This window comes from Macrosteles quadrilineatus, unplaced genomic scaffold (assembly GCF_028750875.1).
Source record: "Macrosteles quadrilineatus isolate MER2022 unplaced genomic scaffold, UCM_ALF_1.0 Scaffold_3__2_contigs__length_128488019, whole genome shotgun sequence".
Classification (NCBI taxonomy): Eukaryota; Metazoa; Arthropoda; class Insecta; order Hemiptera; family Cicadellidae; genus Macrosteles; species Macrosteles quadrilineatus.
In genome coordinates, this window is record NW_026542596.1 from 13,019,113 (window position 1) to 13,040,352 (window position 21,240).

The window sequence follows — 21,240 nt, forward strand, 5'->3', positions numbered from 1 at the left end:
TGATTTTATCAATTTAAAACTTAGTCCAACTATTAGTTTTTATTGTTAAATTCCTCTCGTATGCTTTCGTTTATACGCGGAAAAGTAAAAAAAGAAAAGTTTAATTAATAATAAGCGATGTTACTGTTGTACATATATTTCCGTTTTACAAAGGCCGTGTTATCAATTTACAGTTATTTATTGTATCGTAGTGTTAAATACTTAAATGGAAATTTGCTACTTGGAATCATAAAATGTTTTAGTTCATTTATGTTGTGGCATGGGACTTGAAAATTTGAAGGAATAGCCTACAACATGGATTCATCAAACTCACCTAAACGTGTTTTATATATTTTACTGCATTTTTATTTTATAAACTTAAATATAATTGTATTATCAGAAAGTAAATGTGCAGGACGAAACACAGCCATGATGCGCACAACCTTTATTTTTTATGCTGTAATTTATGTGGAGTTTAGAGATAGAAAATAATAATTAAGCACCGATGGCACTAGGCCTATCATTATCTTACTTTTCCGTAATTTTAGCAATCCTCGTTACTCATCTATCAATTTTGATGATGATACGAGTGCCAAAACGTTAATAGTTCAACTCGTTACAATTGATAATCTAAGATTTCTATGAATAGACCTGATAAATAAACAACTCACGTCCTTCATTGGTGATATGTTGACGTCATATTTAGATCCCTGAATGACAGGGACTCTGTTGGCGTAGTCTCGCCAGAACAACATCTTCGGCTCCGGATGAGCATCCAGCAGACACTCCAGGGTGACGGACTCTCCGGGTGCGGCCATCCTGATACCAGAGGCCGTCAGGTTGGGCTTACCTACACACCAACACACACATAATAAAATCTAGTGTTTGTGCCAACTACCTAGCCTATTGTCCTGGAAAACCTTAAGCCCTTTGACAATAGTTTTTTTTTTCATCCATTGTAACACAATTACTAAAGTAGTTATAATTTAGTACTGACATTTTCCTATGTTTAAATTTAGCCCTTACCAATATATATTCTACATTTTGTACCCGTATCCGGTTATCACATTACACTTTAAGTAAGGTCTTGACATTGTTTATACACGCTATGGTTGACCGTCAATAATTGGTTTAGACCCTCTTTAAATTATCATTCTTAAAAAATGAAACGTTTAGTCTTAAAATTGTATTGTGTTTAACCCCCAACTACTATCGATTACCACATTTTGTCTCACCATTTACTATTTTTATAAAGTTATTGATTAATAATATATTCGTAATTTTTTTACCGTCGAAAATTAATGTTCCCTTTTTTGTTATCCACGCCAGGAACGTGATAAAAATAATACCTACGTGTTTAATTGAAACTGGTCAAAAATAGTTTTCTGAATATTACTAGCCCATTACCTTTTTTATTTTTGCAAAAAAAAACCTTACCATCATTTTAACCCTGCATACCACTTTTTCTTTGCCTCTGTAAATATCTCCTCAAAACTACATTTCCCTATCGGCATGTCAACAACGTTACTATTAAAACTCACGGCTGATGACGATCCTCCTCCTGCGCTCCATGGGTGTTCCGTAGCCGTTGTCTGCGTAGCACGAGATCATGTCCATGTCGCGAGTGACGTTGTATATGACAGTAACCATGTGTCTGGTCACCTCCTGTCTGACCAGTCTGCCGGAGATGTACAGAGATATGGTGGGCATCGGAGTTCCCATGGCGATACACAATATCGTCATACTGCTGCCTTCTACTACCAGGTTGATTGGATGGACTGTTGGTGGCTGAATAGAAACACTCACGTTATACAAGTGTTGGGAGAACTTTTAAATTATTGATTATTTTTGATATTTATCAAATAGCTTGATTCTTAATATGTTTTCAGCCAGCACAAAAACTACCATCTTCCACGGTCACTGTTAGTTTAAATTAATTCGGGAGATTTTGTGATCTTCAAGTTAAATTATGTCATACTATCTGCAACGAAGTCAAAACGCCAGGATAAATTAATTATCATCCCCACGATATGTTTTTATCCGAATACTACTATGATGTGTCAGCTACATATTTAAAATGAGGAAATGATAGAGTTTTATCATTAGGGTTATAAGAACGACCCTAGCTCAGAATATAAACAAAATAATTGATTCCCAGTTAAATAAATAGTTGTACAGTAATTTCTAACCTCCACGAACGCTGGGAAAGCCGGGTCTGTCCAAGCGACTAGCGTCTCCGAAGGGAGGCTCTGCCCCTTCCTGGAGATGGCTGTGACGTAGACAATATACTTGGTGTTGGGTCTCAGACCATCAATCATATGTGACGTTACTGATGTGTTAATGCTCACATACTTGGTGTCGGAGTTTGTCTTGTAATACAGCCTGAAACAGGGAAACAATGGTTAAAGTGATTTATTAGAGTAATGGTCAGGGTTAGGTAAGGTTTACCTAGAGTAGTTTTAATCACTGAAAGAAAATAAAAAAATGAATTAAGGAATTAATAAATTATTTCTTAGCATTTTACCTCTGCTAATGAGATAGTGCTAATTAAATCTAAAACAATAATAAAATCTGAAAATATATTATATCAACATTACCTTACCACTTTAGCATTCCTTTAAATAATTCATATTATTGATTGAGGTAATTTAAAATGATTAAAAAAAAACTGTAAGTATTGTTTTTATTGACGTAAATAGTTTACATTAGGTTGGTTATATGTCTATACATGGTTTCATGGTTAATGATGCAATTCGATAATTTTTTCATGTTCAACCATTTTAACAATGACCATACCACGTTCATAACACGTGGTTTAACATTAAACCAAAACCAGTCCTTAAAAGAAAAAAAAATTAAAACTTGTTAAGCCTACAGCGTAAACAAGTTGAGAGAGACATTTATCGACAATAAAAAAAATTTTTGAATACTCATTACGGGGAAAAACTTGATAATAAGTCAACACTCACATATACTTGATTGGCTCTGCAGGATGGCTGAACTCCGGGGGTTGCCACGAGATAGTGACGTATGTAGCGCTATGACTAGACACAGCGAGGGAGTGGGGTGGTGACGTCACTCCAGTGATACCTCCCTCTGGCAGGGCTGTAAAGTAAACGTTGATGAGCTCAGATTAAACAAAGCTTTTTATATACTCAGATGTTAAATACAGTTAAGTTCCATGTAAAACGTTGAACACGACCCTTTAAAAAACTCGTTGGCGACCTATTTTACCTAGTATTTCACCGTCTACATAGGTCACAGATGCATGTGGGTGGGACGAATCTAGCAAAGCAAGGAGTGTGACGTGGTACAGTACAAGCGAGAACGGTACTGATAAAAAGTTGTGGCAGGTTTTAGGAACTGAACCTACGTCATCGCTGTCTTGGACCCGAGGTCTGTGGCGCTACGTACAGAGCCCCCGACTCACCCATTACGGGTAGCTTGAGAGTAAAGAGTGTTACGGTGTAATGTATTGATAAAAAAAAACAGGATTGAAAAAATATATAAATTATGTCAAATAATAACCTAACGTTAAGAAAAATAGAGTAATTTTTCTTGTACAGGGTGAATAAAAAGTCAAGACCCCCCCCCCCTCTAATATTTTTCCAAGTAAATATACAGAGATATCTATCCTTTTGGTAGTGGAGCAATCTTAGCAGGAAGTTTCTTTTTATCATTTTGAAATTTTTGAGTGTCCCCCCAAATATGTCGCTAATAACTTGCTATCTCTTCTCTATCCAAAATGGCAGCCAATATTAACAATTTTACCGTTGATTTTCCACAACATTTGACGGGCTAGCATTTTGGATAGAGAAGAGATAGTGACCTCTAGTTTTCACCATTCTTTAAGTTTTTGTAAACACTTCAAAATGAAGTGTCACTTGAAGGGGGTTTACGTTTAAAATAGTTGATTTGCCCCCCAAATCCCCCCTTTTGGGGGGACACTCAAAAATTTCAAAATGATAAAATGAAACTTCCTGCTAAGATTGCTGGACTACCAAAAGGATATCTCTGTATATTTACTTGGAAAAATATTAGAGGGGGGGGGGGTCTTGACTTTTTATTCACCCTGTATATTAGAAAACATAATTTAAAATAGTAAAATGTGACCTTGGAAGTTATAATGCACTCATTAAATTAAGAGTAGAAAATCAAGAGTACCTTAGCAGGTGAATGTTACTTTGATTAAATGATACGTTTAAAATAAAACAAAAAAAGGCAAATATACAATGTAAATGAAACGCCTCAGCATATATATCTCCGAGTTTAAAGTTAAAGGTTTGCTTGAAAGGGCCTTAGAATAATCTATTCATAAACTGTACGTCATGTTACATAGCATAGGGGTCTTAGACACCACTGTTGATTTGACTAAAAGTACACTTAAAATTAAGAAAAACAGAACGTAGGGTTATACATATATTATACCAATTAGATGGGATTATATGTAGGTGCGTATTCCAACCAAAATATGTGTGAAGGATTAGTGCAGATTGAAGAATGAAGTGGGAAGCCTTGTTACCGGTTTAGATAAGCATTTTTTATTAACAGGACAATTTATTAAAAGCTCAATTATCAGGGATAGATCGCTCCAGCTTTAAAACATTAAAAAGCTACCAATTAATTGTTCTCATGATCGAATGGGCCACCTTTTGGTTAATATGTGAGAATTATAACCGCTCTGCTACCTAGATTTAATAAGTAGCTCTGGATTTCGAAACAATAATTATTATGAAAATCTTATAAAAGTTTGAACAGATGGTGGAAATAAACATTCCTTCAGTATGCACAAGATGATCATATTTTAAAGGTTGTTCTGAAAATTGAGAGATTTGGAAATATGATCACATTTCTAGTTATTGCTATGTTTCTAGTTTAAGACTAACTATAAACCTTAAACAAATGTCACCAATTTAGAATAAACCTAAATTGTTCATAAACAGAAAAGCGTTTGATGTTAAATAGTTATCAATAGACCACATTTCAGCATAATGAATTAATCCCTACATCCACGGACTGAATCAGCATGGATTCCATTATTGCCAGGGCGATGATTGTCAGTAATTAGTCTAATTCCATGGGTTTCCTCAATAGTAACGCTGATAATTAGATATTTGGTCACAATCAATCACGTTGAACAATTGGATTTTTGAGTTTATGGTTAATAACATGAAGTTCATTAACAATTAAGCTCAAATAGGGGCACTGATGTATTTCCATTATGCATATATTTTAACGAACCATTTACACACAAATATTAAAATCCATAATTGTTTTGTTTGGATACACACAATATGTTCGAATAATTATTTCTTTCATGTCAATAGTTTTGGAACAAACCACTAATACATGTTGGTCTTATTACTCTTTATTGTATACTCATGAATTCAAATAATTTAAAAACCAACAAAGGCTATAGTTAACGATATTAACACCATTCTAAATTAATAATGAAAAAACTACAAAAGAACTCACAAACGTTTTGAGTTTTTTTTTTCAAAAGTTGCGTTGTGGTTTTTGTTGTCTTATATCATTCAATCTAACGTGTATATTTTGGATGGATCGATAATTAATACGAAATGGCACAAAATAACAATGAAACATTAAGATGTGGAAGTTAATGTTTAATTTAATAAAACCTCATTGTTGCTACATTCACAAGAAAAATCATATAATAGTGCAGTTAGAAATTTCTACGAATATAATAACACTAGCTGAGTACCCGTCCTTCGTACGGGGTTGGCATATAAGTGCAAAATGTTTATTGTAGTGTTATAATACTCTAACTTAGCTTTTGCAATGGGGTAGGACACATTTGAACAAAACTGTTTACTATAATAAAATTTACGCTATACTATAGTATTACACATCTACCATAGCCATAATGTTCTACCACTGCACCTAAACAATAGAGAAAAATAAATAATTAAAACTTTGCAAAACATCACAAATTATTCATGCAATTAAAAACATAAACATAACAGTAAACAATCCTACTTTGACAGTTAGTTCTCATTGCCAATCACTGTTTTTTGTTGCTACTTAGTTCAAATAAGCTGTTTTCATAAATGCAAAAAAATAATAGTGCTGCACCCTGTTGGTAAATCTCATAACTTTTTAATACTTTCCATATCATAGAACCAACTTTTTTAGTTGAAACAGCTGACTAAATTCTTTAATTCCCTTTAAATATGAATACTCATAAGGTTAACATGGGGAACTACAGAGCCACTGGGGCGGAGCCCGAAAGGGTTTTTGAGATAAGAATATGCCTATATGTTAATCGGGAATATGAGGTATCATCATGCAAAATTTCAGCCCAATCCGTCCAGTAATTAATGCGTGATTGAACTTCAAACAAACAAACAAACACACAAACTTTCACATTTTATAATATTACTAAGATTAAACACCTACCTGTTTTCGTAGCGTTTATCAAAAGGAGAGAAGAAGGTAGTGAAGTGCCGTGTTCGTTGCGGGATACTACAAAGATATTATACAAAGCACCTCTGTCTAGTCCGCGTACAGTGGCGCTTGTTTCTGAAGCGTTTTGTTGCTGAAAAAAAAATAAATATTTATTCATACAAAAAAATTATACGGGCTTATTTTTAAATTTCTAAGGGTAATAAATTTTGGGGGTTTGACGTTTTATAGACTAATAAATGCGAAACACTTTTTATCGAAATTTCTTTTCATCTTTTTGAGTCTATGGGCTACTCCCAATGCGGCTACTTACAACACCAACACAGGATAAATGGATAGAAGTTAAACTTTTTTTCCGAACCAGTATATGGGATTAGTCCCATAATACCTAAACATTATTACATTACATTATTAACATTACATTATTAACATTATTAATACCTAAACATATAAACATTATTAATACCTAACATTATCTACATTATTAGTAAAAAGTTTTAAAAACATCCAAAATACCATTTTTTTCACTTATTTTTTTCTGAAATGAGCTTTTTGACTGACTAAAGAACATCTTATCTTAGTAAGTAAAAGGAAGATAAAGCATCACTCTCATCATTCTCTTATCCTTCGTTCATATTCGTAAAAAAATATGTCCTGGTCACCTCCAAGTCATGTAAACACTAGAATGGATAACTGCAATCAATTATTACAAATCAACAATAGTTTACGAACAATGATGCAACTCACATTGTCCAGTTTAAGTAGAGTTTCGTGTGTGGACGTGTTGTCTACTTTGTTGTAATGTATCACGTAGTCAGTCACGTTGCTGTTGTCACTGGGTGGCTCCCAAGTCAACGTGACCTCGGAGTCCGTGACGTAAACTGCGTGAAGTTCTTGTACTGGACCTGGCAGCAGCCCCGTGCCTGCATTGGATGTTAATACCATGATAAATAAGATATTGTATCTTTGTCTTAAACCTTCAAAGGTAAACATAGATGTTTACAAGTGATTTAAACCAGTTATTGTTATTTCATGTATTATATCATTTATTAAATTATTCATCATGTATTGTTATATTATTCATAATTCAACTATATCCTCCTGAATCGCTAATATTTTGTAAATAGTCAAAATATATATTGTCACTAAAAACTACAAACTCGGATTAATAAAAAAAATTATAAGTTTGTTTGAAACTTTTAAGTAGGTGAAACAAAGGTTTTAGTATTATTTTGTATCAGCTAATCGACAGTGTAAATAAGAAAATAGGCCTTTCCTTAGTATATTATCATTGTCGTGTATTTTCAAATAATAACAATAAAACTCTTTTTTTTAATGACGTGAGAGTTTATGCCATTTGTTTGTATGCTATTAAACAAGTGTCTGGCCCAAATTAATAGCCTTTGTCACATATTTTACATTATAGTTCATATGATATTTATTTTAAAGCGAAAAGTTTGACATGATTATAAATATATCGAATAGTGCTAGAAGACGTTTTGTATTATATTGGTAATATAGCAAATAAACTAGTAAAACCTATGTTAATTTTCTTTTACATTTTATACCCGCTGTATCTATTCACTTAAAAAACGGACAGTTTTCTTTGTTTATTACAGATACCCTTTTACATTAGATCCCTTACTACGAGAAGATTATAAATAAATGTAAGGACTCTTGTTGTTATGATCAAACGTTTCTTAATGCATAGCGAAATAAGTTTTAAGTTTGTTTAGAAAATCATTCGACTTCAATTGTATTACTTGATTTTTAATTCAATGTATCATTCTACTGTTTACTGACTTTGAGTAGTTTCGTAACAAACCTTCTTCAAAGCACTGCACGATGTTTCCAATGTAAGGGACACACGAGGACACCATGACAATCACCGCAAGGACTCTTGTTGTTTTGGTTAAACTTTTCTTAATGCATAGCGAAATAAGTTTTAAGTTTGTCTAGATAATCATTTGACTTCAATTGTATTACTTGATTTTTAATTCAATTTATCTATCTACTGTTTACTGACTTTGAGTAGTTTCGTTACAAACCTTCTTCAAAGCACTGCACGATGTTTCCAATGTAAGGGACACACGAGGACACAGTGACAATCACCGACTCCACGATGACCCCTGAGCAGAGAGGTAGACATGCCGGGGGCACGCCCCGCCTGGCGCAGCAGCCCCGGTGGTTCCGCCCTCCAGCACCACACCGCAGCAACTTAGAGAACTCACTGGCACACACCCCTCCGAGCGCCTTCAGCTTGGTCATGCTGGCGTCGAAGGAACAGATGGGCATACACATATCACTGAGGCCTGCCTCTACACAACACGCAGTCACGTTGTAGTCCTTCACTGACTCCTCTTCTGAAGCATCCTTCAGCTGAAAATATAAGAGGTAAATATTCAAACCTTTCCGTAGTTTTTTTCTTGAAGATAACGATCAGAAATTCAAATTTTGTTGAGGAACAACAAGAAATTACAAAGAATGACAGAAAGACACACTTTTATCGTTACATTTAACTTACACCGATAAATATTCAATCAGTAAAAACATACTAATTAATCAACAATAAAAGATGAGCGTAGGTTATATCACCTTAAGTTAATACGATAAAAACAATATTCATTTAAGTTAATTCATACCCATTATAAATGTAAAAAAGGACATTACGCCCAAATGCACCTGAATCACATACTGTATCAACATATTGGGATATGAAATGGTTATAATATTGATTAATGCTAATGGTTATGCATTTACTAAACCGAACCAAGCAAATATAAAAAACATATTCCTTATTTGAGTTTGTAGAATATTTATTTCAGTAATGTACAACTTGAACCCGATAAAAGGTTCTCAATGTATTAAACTGTCGGTAAAAATAATTTTCCTCCCGCTAAGCCGCAGGGTTAATTCAATTGTTAAGTAAGCTAATGTAGCTTTGTATCGGGTACTTGGCGTTGATTGATCACCTTGCTCTCCGTGCTGAACACCACTCTCTGCGAAGGCTCTCCCACGCCGTGGGTGTTGGCTGCCGAGACGTACACCTCGTAGAGAGAGTCACTGGTGAGGTTCTCTAGGACATAGGGCGAGAACACCTGCACACATAGGCAACATAGGCATTAGAACATGTTAGATTGCAATGGTTACTAAACATTTGATTTCAATTACATCATTCATCCAACTTTCAATTTTCACTTTCTTCTAGGTCTAGCCTAGATTTTTTAGGTCTAGTCGTCTAGTCTCCCTTTGTAATTAAAAGATACATTGAAAGATGTATTGTTCCATATTTCAGCTATAAACTAGATACATTTATGTGCTTCTTTACTTCAAATGAGTTGGGATTGCATATCTTAACTTTGAAATGCTTGTTTTATATTTAGAATCCCTCAGGAGCAGAACCTGTACCTTTTACTCTTAACCTCTGCTCTTCGAACTGTCAAATTTAAGTATTTACAGCTGACTTTAATTGATATATTTACATTCTTCCAAAATGTAAACATGGAAAATTTGGTAGCCCAAGGGAAATATGAATATTAAATTATATAATATTGCATTTTCATTCATTTGTGAGCTTTGTTTCAAGTTTAAAGTCTCTAGCTCATCGGGAAGTTAGTTTAAAATTGATTGCAAAATTTGTACCTGACTAGAAAGCGAGCTAATAAAAACGTTTTAAAAAGTCCAAATAATGATTTGGTCCAAGTAATGAATAGAATGGAATATTGATATATATTTTATACCATCATAAAACAAGCTGACAGTTTTATATAGAAATATTAATAAACTAATTTGTTTACTGTATTCATAAATCTAATAGTTATACATTAACTTTAATACGTGCCTTTGGTGTCATTTTATACTCCTGCTCCTGCAGTAGCCTGTAATGCAGGTTGTAGTGAGTGACAGTGTCACCAAGAGTCTTGGGTTTGCCCCAGTGGACGATGGCGAAGTTTGTCTCAACGTTGGACACTCTCAAACTGCTAGGTTGACTAGGGAGGACTCCATAGCCTTGCATGAGGCAGTTGGAGTAGGTGCTCATGTACTTTACACACCTAGAATACATATAAGTCATATTAGTCCGACGATTTAATAAATTAACAATATTTTGTTACAATAAAGCAAGGTAAATTTACGTATTCGTTTACTTGGAATCTCAAAAGAACGATGACATTTTATGTTGTATATTATATCGCTATTTTGGTGTGCTATTTTTTGAGGTTTTGCAGCAGATTCCATCAAAACCGACCCTTGATACTATTTTACTTTGATTTTTTACTAGATATCACCATTATTTGATATGGCAATAACAATTGGCATCTAGGTCCAAAATTTATCACGCTAGGAATCAAAATGGCGAACATCAGATTTAAAAGTAGACTATTACTTTTGGAAATCGGAGACACCAACATAAAGTTTGAAGGAATGTTGTATGTTTAGATTGCATATACTTTAAAAGAAAATATAAAATTACACTAGATATTTTAGTGCAGAGAGATTTCAACAGCGTAACTCGACTTTCAAGACTAAAAAAAAATTGACATCAGCGGTTACAATGAAATTAAATTCTTAACATCATTGGGCATATTTTGAGCGTAATTCAAAAAGTTAAGTCATTGGTCGTTAAATTAATACTTATCAAATAATTGTTACAAATAAACGTCATGGAATTACGAATGTTTAAATTATATACGTTAAATAAATTATAAAATTACGCTAGATATTTTAGTGCAGATATAGTTTAACAACGAAACTCGACTTTCAAGACTAAACAAATTATTGGCATTACAGGTTAAAGCTGAATTAAATGCTTAAAATCATTGGACTAAGTATATTTTGAGCATAATTCAAAAAGTAAAGTACTACTTTTAATACTTTTTAGTGAAATGGCGACCATACAAAGTACAGTAGGTATTTTAAGCCAAGTATGAATGGAGATGAGTGTAGGATGAGTGGCACTATCTTGTAGTCTTGTTAGTGACTAAGGCCGACATATTCCTTAGACACAGCTGTTAATTAATAGCCCATACAGCTAATGGCAACTAAGGGACCTACAGTTTATAGTGGAATCCGAACCACATTTTGCCTTTGGTATATACGAATTGGTCTAATTATCAGGATAGTACTGCGGAGAGTCGTAGTACTCACCCGTGCGGACGTTAATCCACACCAGGGAGTATCGCATCCACAGTGCATGCCTTTAAATATCCACAATTCGTGTGGATTTACGTATTTACGTATTAAAGTATTCATAGGTCGTTAGAGAACTTAACAGTCATTAAAATACATTAACACTTTATTAACACTTTTTTTATTAAATTACAAAGTATATATTCCAAATCAAAACTTATCAAATAATTGTTACAGTTAAACGTCATAGGTTACGATTCTATGCTCACTTGAAGTAACTAAAGTCCAGCTGTGTAACGTTGCCGGAGCAGAGGTCCTGGCACAGGTCTGGTAGACCCCGGGCTCTACAGCATGGCCTGTGGTCCACACCGTTGGCGAGGCAACTGAAGGTCTGGCGGGCCCAGGGAGCACATATCATCAGATCTGTCACCTCAGCCACGGACGACTGAGGAATAGTGCACAGCTTGTCCAAGCATCTGATAGTGGATGCAAATTTTAAAAACGTATGCAAATCAGAACAATAAATAAATGGCTTTATTGTGATGTTCGTTTTTTTATTATTTATTCACATGGTAAACTAAATTTTTACAATAAATACATGAGTGGCAAATAACATGATAAATATTTGAATATTACAAAAAACGGACAAAAACACTTTTCAGCTAAATTTGTTTGAGGGATATTTAAACCACAAGCTAGAGAATAAAATGAATGAAATATTTGACGGTGCTTGAAAAAATAACACATATATGGAATGTTAGATAAATGTCAGAAACATCATTCAATATGACTTAGTTTATCTCGCAGAGTAAAATTCGTCCGGCTAAATATGTGTCAAACATTACCTCGTAGCTTCGTGGATAAGAGGGGATAGATTTATTATTTTGGACAATGTTGTATTGTGATTGATATATTTCAGTATACTTAGGCATGTAAAACAGTATTAGGCCAAGAGTCTTCGGTGCATAAGATTAACAAGTGAATCGTTGATTTAAACAAGGCTGTATTTAATTTGCAAACAAAGTAAGGAAATGTTGTGACACTCAACTGTGTTGTATTTTAGTAGTATTATCAACTAAATCTTAATCGCGTATACATTCGCCCCTTAACTGGAAAACTTTGAAACTTGCAAACTAGTTTACTGTACTTCTAGTACACTTTAAACACTTATCACTAAGTTTCCCATTAAACTTTATCAAATCCCATTTAACGCACTTACTACAGTATATGTCATAAATGTTTAAAGAATTCTAGTTCATAGCAAGTTATGGTGAGGTTATGATGATAAGGGAACTATTGTGGATCTTTAAATTTAACTTATTTTTCATAACTTTTTAGTAAACTAGACATTTAACGTTGTATCCATCTGCTTGTAATCTCTGGTAAGAGAAATCTAGTTAAAGGAGGGATTAGTCCTTAAATTAAGCATAAGGAAACATATTAGATGTAATCTTGAAAATTGTGTATAAAAAAGGGTTGAATAAAAATTTCTCACATATTTAAATATATTTCAATGTTAAAAGACTTTCATAATTTTAATTCTTTTATTTTTGTCTCTTTTCCTTTCTAAAATGCAACATAAGGTTGTTTTTGCTATACTATTATTACTACTGCAAATTATGTGAATTAATCTCGGCCTGTTGTTCACCCCCAAACTACAATTAGCTCAAAAATTCAAAATATTTGTTCAACTTCTGCTTTACAGATCTTTTATAGAAATTGTCTGTAGTTTCATTTAGAGAACTTTTAGGAATACTATTAACTACCAAGCTCACACCAATACTAACGTTCCGTGCGTGATGCCCTGTTCCACACAGCAGGCCCGCACGTCGGGCAGTTTAGGTGGCTTCGCTGTCGTGACCGGCTTGACCTGACCTGGGGTGAGTGTCAGTGTGCGGACGGCGTTGGCGGGCAGACTGCTCCCGTTCTCATTCCACGCTGTCACTGTGACCTCATACATCGTCAGAGGCACTAGGTTACCTACGATAGCGTTGTTTGTTTGCTTAGAAACCTGTGAGAATGAAAACATAGCTTGTAATTGGAAATACTCGTGGGGATAGAAAGAGGCTTCTTAGTCATTTGACTGACTTAACCAGTGACTGTCCTGTCAAACTTCTGAAGTAAACAAGTGGTTAGTTGCTTAGCCAAAATGTTAGTGTCTTGACGTGTTGCTGTTCTATAGACACTTACTTATAAACTGGCTTTCGTCTAAAATATAAGTAGATTAGTCTTTACTTAGATTTCGATTTCTTTTGTTTGTCTCAGATCAAAATTTTAACCATAGTATCGCAATGCATTAAATAATTGGCTACAAGATCAAAAAAACTAATCACTCTGAAATAGCATAATTTATGTTAGGCCTTTTCACTCGATTGCTTTTGAAATTAGAAATAGAAGCTTAATTTTAAAACAAAAAATATCTTTATTATTTATAAATTCATGATACCTTTGAATTTATTTACTCTATCAATTTTACATTATAGGCCCGTTACAATATTTACATATATTGTATATATATATATTTTGTAACACAATATATGTATATATTGTAATGGGCCTTTAATGTAAAATCAATACAAATAAATTTAAAAAACATTCGGATTTTGAAATAATAGCGAGTACCTACCATCGTCCACTGACCTACCATAAATTGTAGACTTTTTGTACAATTAGAAAACAAAATACTTGGTTTGCTTGCCATGCCAAGTTTATCTAAATTAGAGCACACACCTTAACAGTAATTTGTACGGTGTGTGGCGTGACTATTGCTTGACTAGAGTTTTGTGTGTCAGTTTCGGCGATGTTGGCGTCGAAGGAGCGCAGCATGGTGACGTTCACTACGTACTGAGAGATGGTATCAGCGTTGCTGAGGGGAGGCAGCCATGACACTTGCAGTGACGTGTCGCTGAGGCCCTCCACCTCCACGCTGCGAGGCTGACTGGGCAGAACCTCTGTAAGAGATCCGTTGTACAATAAATATGACGAAAGAGTAACTAGGGATGGAAACATAATATAAAATAATTGGCTTTGATGGTAAGTTTCCTTACTACGAATCTCATCTCTACTGTAACAATCTCACGATATGGATAAAGTGATGTAGCTTTGACATCCATTGCAATATACAGGGTGAATAAAAAGTCAAGACCCCCCTCTAATATTTTTCCAAGTTAATATACAGAGATATCCTTTTGGTGGTCGAGCAATCTTAGCAGGAAGTTTCATTTTATCATTTTGAAAATTTTGAGTGTCCCCCCAAAAGGGGGGATTTGGGGGGCAACTCAAATATTTTAAATGTAAAGCCCCTTCAAGTGAGACCTCATTTTGAAGTGTTTACTAAACCTTAAAGAATGGTGAAAACTAGAGGTCGCTATCTCTTCTCTATCCAAAATGGTAGCCCGTCAAATGTTGTGGAAAATCAATGGTAAAATTGTTAATATTGGCTGCCATTTTGGTTAGAGAAGAGATAGCGACCTCTAGTTTTCACCATTCTTTAGGTTTTAGTAAACACTTCAAAATGAGGTTCACTTGAAGGGGCTTTACATTTAAAATATTTGAGTTATCCCCCAAATCCCCCTTTTTGGGGGGACACTCAAAAATTTCAAAATGATAAAATGAAACTTCCTGCTAAGATTGCTCGACCACCAAAAGTATATTTCTGTATATTTACTTGGAAAAATATTAGAGGGGGGGTCTTGACTTTTTATTCACCCTGTACAGTATTTTATTACATCATGACCATTTTAAGATTTATCAAAGAAGCTTTGAGCAATCATATTTTTGCCTAACATCTTTCTCCCATGTTAGAAGAACATAGAGCACACACAACACTGCAAAACATCACTCACCTATTCCGTAGACGATACATGAAAGTGTTTTCTCGGTGTAGGCAGAACAAGAGAAGTGAGTCTTGATGTTGTCCGTGATGACAGTGTATTCTCCTCGACACACATCCTGACATATGTCGGGTACTCCCTCGTCCACACAGCACTGCACGTGGTTACGTCCATCTGAACAAACTCACTTTGTCATAAACTCACTAGAGTAAACAAAAAATTTAGTTTTACAATATTTTTTTACATTTTTACTATTACGCAATAAACTCTAGCCCTATAACACGAGTATCATAAAGCCTAATACGTAAAAAACACAGATCTTAAATATTAGCTATTCATTACTGTACCACTACTAAGGATCACAGAATAATTACATATTTCATAGTTATTTGGGCAATTAGTGAGCAAAGTGACATCTTTTAAACGAAAAAAATAAGCACTAGGCAAAATCCTAAATTTTATTGAGTAAAAAAATACACTTTGATCACAAATTACGTTTATATTTTGTCAACCGCTGTTGTGTGATAGAAAAATCTAAGTATTTGATCAACCATTAATAATTAAATACATTACCATGAAAAATAAACAGTAAATTATAGTATAGCTTTTAAACCAAATTGTTTTAATACTAGGCAATTCTTTGTAAAAGGAAAATTATTGTGAAAGATGCATTACTATTGTTCGTTCATTACCCCTGAGTTTGTTTTAGCTTTTCATTCAGAGTGGGAAAAGCAAAACAGCTGCCAGTAAATGCAAAGTAATCATTACTGCAAGTTATTGAGAAATTTGATGTTTGCAATCTAAATCAAGGGTACAAAATGACACTTTTATTACTGCTGTCAACAAAATATATAATTCAACCAAATTTGTCAGTACAGTAAGAATTATTAAATAATCAGGTTATATTTTTTTCCGCTACATTATGATTGGTTGGCTATTCGTCTATACTTCAATCAATATAATATTATTTACAAGACTATATTGTGGTTTTGATAAAGACTTAGGCTTTATCTTAGGCTTTACTCTGTTTGAATTTCCAAGCCTTATAGTTATTAAAATAAATTTTTGGTGTTAAGAATGTAAAAATGCAAATAAGTAACTAACAAAGAAAGCTACATTTCATAAAATTTTACAAACAATAATTTTATCGTGTTAACATGTTTTTGATCTTTTACGAATTGGAAACATGAATGAAAACATGATCGAGGCGAGGAATATGAGCCAAGTAGGTTCATATTTATAAAACATAATCCACTTCAAAAGAAATTCAATTAATATTTTTTATTAAATGTTTGAAACGATCAATCGGAATGGCAGTCCAATTCAATTGGCGATAGCATTAATTGGATTCGATGTGAAGATTATCCTCAATATCTATTCAAAATAAATCCACACAATAGAAACAGCGAGATCTGTGAGCGGCGGGGCTCTTCACTTTTGAAAGCTTTTCACTTTGCGCCGCCATTCACGTTTTCATAACACCAAAATGGCTGCTTTTGATGCTTTGAGAATCTATCCAGCCTGATGAAAACTTCCAAACTGCTATAAGAGCGACGATTCTGACGCGATTGTCTGAGAAATTATCAGACACAAAAAGGAAATTGTTTCTTATTTTGCGGCTTAAAAGTGGGAAGGATAGTAAAAGCAGAACAGAACAAATTGTTTTACAAAAATCTTTGATTTGTTATTGATATTATATGAAGAGGAATACAGTTGCACTTATGTGATCCATTTAAGGAAAATAAATATAAAATAATTACAATATGGATATCTCTACGTAATATCTATTTTTATTCTTTATTAAGTGAAAAAAATCCGAAAAGAAGTGATAAAATTACGTTTTTTGTTGGCAATATCTTCGTGAGTGATATTCTATTTCATATAAAGCAACTAGAAACTCTTTAAGGGATAAAAGGTAAATAAAAATGCTTATGGGTTTGACGGGATTAAGCCCATTACCTCACACTTTAGTCCAATAGGCCACTAGCACTAGTCAACAGGAGGTAATCGACATATTCGTCAAGTCCTGAATTAACACATTATATTAGATTTTTAACATTTTTAATCTAACTCAAATAGAAATAATTTTACCACAGTAGATTTCTGAACCCAAATGGTAACAATCTTGATTCAATTAATAACGAACACACTGAAATTTTTAATTAATTTGTTTTACATTTTTTAAACTTAACAAATGTGTAATTGCCGTTGACTACTCTTATTAGTCAATTCAGTCTTTAAACCACACAACTATCTTAAAGAGTGACCCCTTTGAAATAGTCTGTATAATCTTAATTTTCTGTTGTGGCCTTGACGGAGTTTTACAGGTGTAAAGTAATATTTGTCAACCATACTCACCCGCCATACAGCGAACGATGGCGGGAAAGTCCGTCTCACAGTTCTCCGGGTCCTGTCCTGTCTGGCCGTCCAGGATACTCTGTATGTTACAGAAGCCCAGACATCCTGTGGATACATTGCTGGCGATACAACAGCTGGTGTAGTTGTGGTTGGCAGCATTTGTCGTGACGTCAGTGGGGTCGCTCGTCTCCACCGGGGGAGGTTGGCTAACCTGGGGTGGCTGCAGATCCGTCGATAGAACTGTAAAAAAATTACACACGGGGTATAGAAAAGTTATTGAGAATTAAAAAATAAACATAGTATGGAAGCCATAATTACATACAAACTAAAGGAAATATAAACATCACTTTTTAATACATAATTTGCCTTCAGAATTGATCTATTGACATAAAATGAGGTTACTAACCTGTCGTCAATCAGTCCTCTATTGTCTTCGATGACTATAGTTTCTATAGATGACTATAGTTTACATGATTTGTAATTATAAATGTTTTCGTGTGTTAAATAAATAAATAAATGTGTATGTGTGAAATAATTTTGACGACGGCTTATGCAAGAGAATATGTTTGACATTTGACGACTGAAGAGAAGATTTGAAAATGGGGTTTTAACCCCGAAACTATAGTCATCGAAGACAATAGAGGACTGATTGACGACAGGTTAGTAACCTCATTTTATGATATAAACATCACAACAGCAACAAATAACTTATCAACAGCTTTAACCTTTGGCTTGCTTATAATTGATATTGTAGGGTCTTATCTTAGCAATCCTTGCTAAGGTAAAGCTGTACAATATCACCAAATAACTAACAGCTTCGTAAATTAAGTAACGTTTATTTCTACATAGTATTTATTTTCATATCAAGCTAAGAGGGAATATGCACACTCATAGAGAAATGTCCTCAAGAGCCAGTTTAAGACTTCATAAACAGCTTGGGACTTATATTTTTTTTGCACATATCGGATTATCAAACATAGTTAAAGTTATATAATTCCAACATAATCTGATTTATTTCATTTATTCTGTCATAAAACTGAATCCAAATATAGCACTAATTGACTGAAGTACCTCATGCATTTTTTTTAGAACTGTATATTAAAAATTATCTTTAAAAACCCATCAGAGCATTCACTGAAACAATCCAACAGTGGAATGAAGAAGAAAAGCCTGATATCAGCTTACATTTTAATTCAAAAGGTGACGAAAAGATTTGACTTAATTGTTTTGCTTTTTAAAGGGCAGAGGTTATTTGATACCTCTCAATGCATTTTCAATCACCAAAAATGTGTTTAACTCAGCTGGTGGAATTTTTTTGGAGAAAATCAGACATACGCTATTTTTCGAACATTCTGGGGACAAACGCGTCTCACTTAAATCCGAGATGTTAACCGCTTGGCCAGCTAAACAACCAAGCCCATTTGTACTGTTAGTGTTAGTCCAAATACTACAATAATATTGTTTTCTTGAAATATCTTTAATGTAATGATACAATCTAATCTAACAGCCAACCTAAAAAGATGAGTATATATAGAGTTTCGTATAATGCTTATTTTGTATTGAACACGAGGAAACTATGTAACATATTTTGAATTGAATGTAAAGAATGTTGGAGCAGACCTGAAAGTTTGTGGTATGTCCGCACCACTGGGTTGCTGTTCACTTCGCAGGCATACAGACCAGAGTCGGCATGCTTTACGTTTTTGATAGCGAGCACCCATACCACTCCTCCTGTAAAAACAATAACAAACTGTAATAATCACCCGAATATAACCTTACAGTAAACATCTAATGTAAATCTTTAAGGAAAACTAGTAAAAATTTCAATTTGTATTTAAAATTGCAATTAATAATTTAAAATACTTCCTAAAAGTAATTATTGAAAGAAGTGTTTAATTACAAATGAAACCTTTGTGTTTTATTAAACTTATCGAGTGTTAAACTTCTTACAGAAGATGAGTAAATGTAGATCTTTGTGAAAAGACTTATATTTTTCATAGTTATAATTTGCAATCATAAAAATTAGTTGAATATTATTTCTTTGTAATAACATTTGTTAAAATAATAATAATATAATAAAAACATCATACCTGAACACAAAAATCCACAATTTACACTAAATAAAATACATCTACGTTTTTAATCTTTTTGAGATCTATCATTATTTCTAATTAATTCCCTTTGTCATTGAATATGTGTTGTGTTGCATTTTTGTTGCATTTGCTTCACTTAACTCAAATATGCACATAGTATAGATTTATTTGAATATTTATACAAATGTTCTTCATATTTAACTTAAATTTCCTCGGATTTTAAATTTTATTTTTAATCAATCCAGTTAAAATTATGTGAAAGTCAGATATTTTATTTCGATGTAAGGGTATCATGCATATTTCTTTTTTTATGGAAAGTAAAGTCTATTTTGTTCTTAAAATCTATAAGAATCCAAATGTAAATTTATTTCAATAAACATTAATTATTAATCTAGTTGAGAACAGAAGGTTTAGAATACAATCTAATATAATGCAGATTGGTAAATAATTTGCTTTGCTTGTAATCAGTGAACTGCTTTAAGGCACGGATCTTACTTGATGGAAACAATCGAATGATCGCATAGCTTGTTCTGCTCATCAGACTTGATATTGTTCATCTTCTTGTTGAATCTGTTTACCTACCGCTCCAGTTGAGCAAATTGTAGCTAGAGGTGTTTGCACTCCATCAACTTGTACCGCACTCTTAGCCTATAGGAACTTTGGATTCCTGTAAACCCCTTACGAAGAGAATGTTTGAGGTTGTTGCAGTAAATAAGCTTTGGTATGTTAAATTTATATACAGTTTTACTACATATTAGCTTTTGTCGAGTGGTTTTACGTGTTTAGACTTAATGTATGATCTTAAGTTGTAAGTTAAGGTAATTTTAGGTATATTATTAGTGCATTTATGTTACGAATAAAGGATTATTTTTATGACTTAGCGTCTTAAATACAACTATGAGTCATATAAAAATTTCTACGTACGATTCATGTTAAATTAACAATTCTGACAAACAAACAAAACCAACACCAAACACACACAACCAATGCAAGCTTATGTTTGTAGGTATTTTTACACTATTTTAAAGTGTATTAACTGGAGAAGATTTAAGTTATATTTGATACTCATTATAGTCTAGTGTAGTATGGAAAAGGTTATTGAATATTTATAAAAAAATCACAAATTCAAACTTCCATTGCAGAATAATGGCTTATAAAGATGATTTATCTCAATGACTATACTATTTTCATTAATAAGTTAACGAGTAATCTTAAAAAATAAAAAAATCTGTACTTATAGCGATTTGATCAAAGAAAATACAAATATTTGGAAAAAATTGTCATTCGTTTGCTATCCCCTACCTGTTAGGGTATGAGAATCAAAATAGGTGATATTTAACCACCAATAAAAAAAATCACGTATAGTATTTTTAAACTAACTCCATTCCAGCCTATTTAAAATTTTTAGGAAAATTAAATAGTTGTAA

At 33.3% G+C, this 21,240-nt stretch overlaps 1 protein-coding gene across 1 annotated transcript in view; it reads right to left on the reverse strand.

Annotated features, from left to right (window-relative positions):
• The window catches only part of LOC128990031 (Ig-like and fibronectin type-III domain-containing protein 1), a 129,029-nt gene that overhangs the window by 9,567 nt on the left and 98,222 nt on the right, over positions 1-21,240 (reverse strand). The window contains exons 5-19 of the mRNA XM_054412246.1: positions 19,341-19,451; positions 17,721-17,960; positions 15,375-15,536; positions 14,260-14,480; positions 13,317-13,540; positions 11,799-12,005; positions 10,244-10,454; positions 9,375-9,500; positions 8,451-8,781; positions 7,150-7,325; positions 6,397-6,535; positions 2,949-3,084; positions 2,169-2,361; positions 1,521-1,767; positions 651-829 (exon numbers count right to left, since the gene is read on the reverse strand). Of these exons, the coding sequence (XP_054268221.1) occupies positions 651-829; positions 1,521-1,767; positions 2,169-2,361; positions 2,949-3,084; positions 6,397-6,535; positions 7,150-7,325; positions 8,451-8,781; positions 9,375-9,500; positions 10,244-10,454; positions 11,799-12,005; positions 13,317-13,540; positions 14,260-14,480; positions 15,375-15,536; positions 17,721-17,960; positions 19,341-19,451 (2,903 nt within the window). The remainder of the gene's footprint in view (positions 1-650; positions 830-1,520; positions 1,768-2,168; positions 2,362-2,948; positions 3,085-6,396; positions 6,536-7,149; positions 7,326-8,450; positions 8,782-9,374; positions 9,501-10,243; positions 10,455-11,798; positions 12,006-13,316; positions 13,541-14,259; positions 14,481-15,374; positions 15,537-17,720; positions 17,961-19,340; positions 19,452-21,240) is intronic.